We start from the raw sequence: 7,175 nt of genomic DNA, 5'->3' as shown, positions 1-7,175 counted from the left end.
TCATTATAAACATTGAGAGTGGGATTATAAATCATTATAAACACTGAGAGTGGGATTATACATCATTTTAAACACCACAGAGTGGGATTATAAATCATTATAAACACCAGAGAGTGGGATTATAAATCATTATAAACACACAGAGTGGGATTTTAAATCATTATAAACACCACAGAGTGGGTTTATAAATCATTATAAACACACAGAGTGGGATTTTAAATCATTATAAACACCAGAGAGTGGGATTATAAATCATTATAAACACTGAGAGTGGGATTATAAATCATTATAAACATTGAGAGTGGGATTAAAAATCATTATAAACATTGAGAGTGGGATTATAAATCATTATAAACACTGAGAGTGGGATTATAAATCATTATAAACACTGAGAGTGGGATTATAAATCATTATAAACACTGAGAGTGGGATTATAAATCATTATAAACACCAGAGAGTGGGATTATAAATCATTATAAACACACAGAGTGGGATTATAAATCATTATAAACACCAGAGAGTGGGCTTATAAATCCTTATAAACACACAGAGTGGGATTATAAATCATTATAAACACCAGAGAGTGGGATTATAAATCATTTTAAACTCCAGAGAGTGGGATTATAAATCATTATAAACACCAGAGAGTGGGATTATAAATCATTATAAACACCAGAGAGTGGGATTATAAATCATTTTAAACACGAGAGAGTGGGATTATAAATCATTATAAACACAGAGAGTGGGATTATAAATCATTATAAACACAGAGAGTGGGATTATAAATCATTATAAACACAGAGAGTGGGATTATAAATCATTATAAACACAGAGAGGGGGATTATAAATCATTATAAACACAGAGAGTGGGATTATAAATCATTATAAGCATAAAGAGTGGGATTATAAATCATTATTAACACTGACAGTGGGATTATAAATCATTATAAGCATAAAGAGTGGGATTATAAATCATTATAAGCATAAAGAGTGGGATTATAAATCATTATAAACACTGAGAGTGGGATTATAAATCATTTTAAACACAGAGAGTGGGATCATAAATCATTATAAACATTGAATGTGGGATTAAAAATCATTATAAACTGAGAGTGGGATTATAAATCATTATAAACACAGAGAGTGGGATTATAAATCATTATAAACACTGAGAGGGGGATTATAAATCATTATAAACATTGAGAGTGGGATTATAAATCATTATACACACTGAGATCGGTATGATAAATCATTATAAACACAGTGAGTGGGATTATAAATCATTATAAACACAGAGAGTGGGATTATAAACACTGACAGTGGGATTATAAATCATTATAAACACAGAGAATGGGATTATAAATCATTATAAACACAGAGAATGGGATTATAAATCATTATAAACACCAGAGAGTGGGATTATAAATCATTATAAACACAGAGAGTGGGATTATATATCATTATAAACATTGAGAGTGGGATTAAAAATCATTATAAATACTGACAGTGGGATTATAAATCATTATAAACACTGACAGTGGGATTATAAATCATTATAAGCATAAAGAGTGGGATTATAAATCATTATAAACACTGAGAGTGGGATTATAAATCATTATAAACACTGAGAGTGGGATTATAAATCATTATAAACACTGAGAGTGGGATTATAAATCATTATAAACACTGAGAGTGGGATTATAAATCATTATAAACACTGAGAGTGGGATTATAAATCATTATAAACACTGAGAGGGGGATTATAAATCATTATAAACACCAGAGAGTGGGATTATAAATCATTATAAACACAGAGAATGGGATTATAAATCATTATAAACACAGAGAATGGGATTATAAATTATTATAAACACAGAGAATGGGATTATAAATCATTATAAACACAGAGAATGGGATTTTAAATCATTATAAACACTGAGAGGGGGATTATAAATCATTATAAACACAGAGAGTGGGATTATAAATCATTATAAACATTGAGAGTGGGATTATAAATCATTATAAACACAGAGAATGGGATTATAAATCATTATAAACACAGAGAATGGGATTATAAATCATTATAAACACAGAGAATGGGATTATAAATCATTATTAACACTGAGAGTGGGATTATAAATCATTATAAACACTGAGAGTGGGATTATAAATCATTATAAACACTGAGAGTGGGATTATAAATCATTATAAACACTGAGAGTGGGATTATAAATCATTTTAAACTCCAGAGAGTGGGATTATAAATCATTATAAACACCAGAGAGTGGGATTATAAATCATTATAAACACAGAGAGTGGGATTATAAATCATTATAAACACAGAGAGTGGGATTATAAATCATTATAAACACTGAGAGTGGGATTATAAATCATTATAAACACAGAGAGTGGGATTATAAATCATTATAAACACACAGAGTGGGATTATAAATCATTATAAACACCAGAGAGTGGGTTTATAAATCCTTATAAACACACAGAGTGGGATTATAAATCATTATAAACACCAGAGAGTGGGATTATAAATCATTTTAAACTCCAGAGAGTGGGATTATAAATCATTATAATCACAGAGAGTGGGATTATAAATCATTATAAACACAGAGAGGGGGATTATAAATCATTATAAACACAGAGAGTGGGATTATAAATCATTATAAACACTGAGAGTGGGATCATAAATCATTATAAACATTGAAAGTGGGATTAAAAATCATTATAAACATTGAAAGTGGGATTATAAATCATTATAAACACTGAGAGTGGGATTATAAATCATTATAAACACTGAGTGGGGGATTATAAATCATTATAAACACTGAGAGTGGGATTATAAATCATTATACACACTGAGATCGGTATGATAAATCATTATAAACACAGTGAGTGGGATTATAAACACTGAGAGTGGGATTATAAATCATTATAAACACAGAGAATGGGATTATAAATCATTATAAACACAGAGAATGGGATTATAAATCATTATAAACACCAGAGAGTGGGATTATAAATCATTATAAACACAGAGAGTGGGATTATAAATCATTATAAACATTGAGAGTGGGATTATAAATCATTATAAACACAGAGAATGGGATTATAAATCATTATAAACACAGAGAATGGGATTATAAATCATTATAAACACAGAGAATGGGATTATAAATCATTATAAACACTGAGAGTGGGATTATAAATCATTATAAACACAGAGAATGGGATTATAAATCATTGATTCAAAAGTCAACTGTACAGTTATAAAACAGCCCTGAAGATGGCATCTGGATTCCCCCATGGAGAGAAGTGCACTTAGATTGAGAGTTATTGGATAAGTGCACTTGGTTATCAGAAGAAGTGTACTTGGTCTGGGAGTTATTGGATAAGTGCACTTGTTTTGAGAGTTACTGGAATGGTTCCTGCAGCTGTTTCAGGTCTAAATAATTTCCACCAGTGATCAGTGAGAACGAAGTGCACTCCAGATGCGCACTCTGTCTAGCATTAAGGGGGTTTTTGAAAAAATGCAGCTTCAAAGTGAACTTGAGAAAATTGAAACATGACGAGTAAAACTCCCTATGACACCGAGTGCACTTCAGACTCACTTTAATAAGGCGGAAATTCGAAAAACACGAAGACTAGAGGGATGAAAGAAAGAAGGAAAAAAGAGAGAAATCTGGAACATGTTTTAAAGTTAGTTATTGTTAGCATTAATGTTAGCTTTAATATTTGTTAATGTTAACAGTGGTGTTAATATTAATGTGAAGGCTAATGTCAATGTTAATGTTAGTAAGTGTATATATTAACGTTAAAGTTACAAAAATCTATCTGTCGATCTGGGTCGAAGGTCACAGCACAGCTGCCACGCTCGCCATCCTGAAGCATCAATGTTGCGCCGGAGCTCCATCCTGATGATCACGCAGCCCTAAACACGTGAATCTCTGCTTTTAATTCCAGCCATGTGGAAGAGTATGAACATGCCAGCTTTGCCCTCCGTAAAACCATCAGAACAGCAAAATGGAGGTTTAGAGACGAGATAGAAACTCAGTTCAACACCGTGACATGCAGCACACATGTGGCACAGAATTCAGAATTTCACATCCTATGAGGGAAATAAACATTCTGCTAAGAACAGGGCTGTCTCACTACTCCATGAGCTGACTATATTTCATGCATGGAGAGAGCTCCCACTGATCTTTCAGAGGTCAGTACACTCTCTGTTCTGTAGCGGATGTAACCCGATTATTCTGACAGGTGAATATCTGCAAGACTACGGGTCCAGACAGAATCCACAGCCCACGTCCTCAAACCACGTGCATCCCTCCTTCTCCCTGCCTGTTGACCTCATGTTTTAAAATGTCCACCACTGTCTCCTTAGTAAAGAAACTTAAGGTAACCAGCTTGAACAACTGGTGCCCTGTTGCTCTGCCCTATAAACACTGAGAGTGGGATTATAAATCATTATAAACACTGAGAGTGGGATTATAAATCATTATAAACACTGAGAGGGGGATTATAAATCATTATAAACACTGAGAGGGGGATTATAAATCATTATAAACACTGAGAGTGGGATTATAAATCATTATAAACACTGAGAGTGGGATTATAAATCATTATAAACACTGAGAGTGGGATTATAAATCATTATAAACACTGAGAGTGGGATTATAAATCATTATAAACACTGAGAGGGGGATTATAAATCATTATAAACAGAGAGTGGGATTATAAATCATTATAAACACAGAGAGTGGGAATATAAATCATTATAAACACAGAGAGTGGGATTATAAATCATTATAAACACTGAGAGGGGGATTATAAATCATTATAAACACAGAGTGGGATTATAAATCATTATAAACACTGAGAGGGGGATTATAAATCATTATAAACACAGAGTGGGATTATAAATCATTATAAACACAGAGAGTGGGATTATAAATCATTATAAACACTGAGAGGGGGATTATAAATCATTATAAACACAGAGTGGGATTATAAATCATTATAAACACAGAGAGTGGGATTATAAATCATTATAAACACTGAGAGTGGGATTATAAATCATTATAAACACACAGAGTGGGATTATAAATCATTATAAACACTGAGAGTGGGATTATAAATCATTATAAACACACAGAGTGGGATTATAAATCATTATAAACACTGAGAGTGGGAAAAGGTCACTCAGGTACGGTGGTGTGAGTCCATTTAATGCTTTATAGGTCAGTAATAGTATTTTATAATAGGTGTGAAATTTGACTTCACATTTGGGAGACAATGCAGTGTGGACAGTGATGTGTTCATATCTTCTGGTTCTAGTTAGGACTCTGCAGTGTTCCTTGACTAACTCATGTTAGCCATCAATGCTAATGTCAGTGTCAACATTAATTCAGTTCAGTTCAGTTTAATTTATTTGTATAGTGCTTTTAACAATGGACATTCAGCTTTACAGAAGTATAGAAACAGAAAAAAATGATAAAGTATAAAGTTAATATTCATCCCTAGTGATAATTAATGTTGATGAAAATGTTAACAATAGTTCATTTTAGTTAACATTAATGTTAGTTAAGGTTAAATGAAATAAGGACGAAGATGTCTCACAGGCCGCTGTTCTGAGCATTACTCACCTTCATCAGACAATAAAGTAAATGAAGATCTGATCCTGCCTGTACACTGAAATTAAACCAGAATAAAGCAGATCATCACTGGAGTCTCCTCACCAACACTCTTTCTGTTAGACATTATTAAAATTAAATCCTTCTGTCCTTCAGTCTTCATGAACATCAGATTGTGTCACATAGATGAAAACACAGGACGAGAGCAGACGTTCCTCCCAGCTGTGGAGAGAGAGGGAGAGAGAGAGAGAGAAATTGAGAGAGAGAGAGAGAGAGAGAGAGCTGTGTATTAGAGTAAATAAAAAAGTGTTGTTTAATGACGAACACATAGAGCTATATGTCAGTGATGTATTTATCTAACATGACCCACTGAGTAGCTCTAAAATTCTTAAACATTTATATCCATGACTTGATCTTGTCATCTATAAGGACTCTTGAAACTAAACTACTGCACCTTCTACCCACCATCGAACCTCTGCAGCTGATCTGAAGTTCTACCATCCCACCCTGCTGTCACGCTCCCTTCACTGACTTCCTGTAGCTGCTGTTTTAGATCCTCACCTACAAAGCCCAAAGCAGACTTCCACCCACCATGAAGCCCTACACCACTCAGCAGTACAGTGAAAAAATCTCACAGGGGTTTCCTGTGTCTGTCTGAGAGAGAGAGAGAGAGAGAGAAAGAGAGAGAGAGAGAGAGAGAGAGACTCTGGTGAATCTATGATGAAGCTCTTACTGAAGAAGGTTTATAGTTGTGTCTCTTTTGTGCTCTGTCTTGTGAACAATTCTAATAAATTTCTGAAAACAAGCAAACATTTAAGTTAATCTTTCTGTAAAAAGCTCCAGAGAAGTGTGTGGTGTTTTTTTCTGAGCCGTGTGTAGACGTGTGATTTTAAAGTGTGAAATCTGGATTTAATAAGACACACACCACTTCAGGAGAAGCTACAGTGACACACACCACACATCCTGGCCTCGTCCTTTCTATCACACCTCCACATCTCCATCTTCCAATCAGAGACCAGTCTCGACATTCATCTAGTTTACTTTGAGGTGGGTGTGTCCTTTAACCTGTCCAATGAGTGACGGTGGTGGGTGGAGCCTGTGAGGACCAAGATGGTCTTTATAAATTTGCTGGAAACCAGATGGTGGATAAAACTGAAGCTGACTGAAGGATCAACAACAGGATTCTGATCTTTAGGCAGTAAATACACAGGTACTGCAATGTTTTACATTTTTTTAAATTATTTACTGAATTTTTTGGAAACTCAGACTAAAACTCAGAACTGTTTACCTTAAAACCTTTCCTTTTTGTTTAAGTTGTAGAGAGAAAAGGCAAGCGGTAGATCAGGAGCCGAGGAACACTGAGATCAGAGAGAGAAGACTGCCATGAGAGAGGAGGACAGCTGTGGAGATTTCCCCAAAGGCGGAGTGATTCCCCGGGACGAGGACAAGGAACGGCACAATAATAAATGTCCCGTTGTCGTGACTCGAAAACGACTGACCAGCCCTAAGAAGGAGCTCAGTGCCGATCTG

General features: G+C 34.4%; 1 protein-coding gene across 2 annotated transcripts in view; it reads left to right on the top strand.

Annotated features, from left to right (window-relative positions):
* The first annotated feature begins 6,762 nt into the window (after positions 1 to 6,762).
* The window catches only part of twist3, a 22,938-nt gene continuing 22,525 nt past the window's right edge, over positions 6,763 to 7,175 (top strand). For both annotated transcript variants that reach the window (XR_009206734.1, XM_058409486.1), the window contains exons 1-2: positions 6,763 to 6,855; positions 6,960 to 7,175. The exon at positions 6,960 to 7,175 is cut by the window's right edge. Coding sequence is in view for 1 of the 2 variants with exons in the window: in XM_058409486.1 (XP_058265469.1) it covers positions 7,029 to 7,175 (147 nt within the window). In the remaining variant the exon portion in view is untranslated. The remainder of the gene's footprint in view (positions 6,856 to 6,959) is intronic.

The sequence above is a fragment of the Hemibagrus wyckioides genome, linkage group LG15 (genome assembly GCF_019097595.1).
Source record: "Hemibagrus wyckioides isolate EC202008001 linkage group LG15, SWU_Hwy_1.0, whole genome shotgun sequence".
In the NCBI taxonomy this organism is placed as follows: domain Eukaryota; kingdom Metazoa; phylum Chordata; class Actinopteri; order Siluriformes; family Bagridae; genus Hemibagrus; species Hemibagrus wyckioides.
Note: the sequence above shows the minus strand (reverse complement) of the source record. Positions and strands in the feature narration are given on the sequence as shown.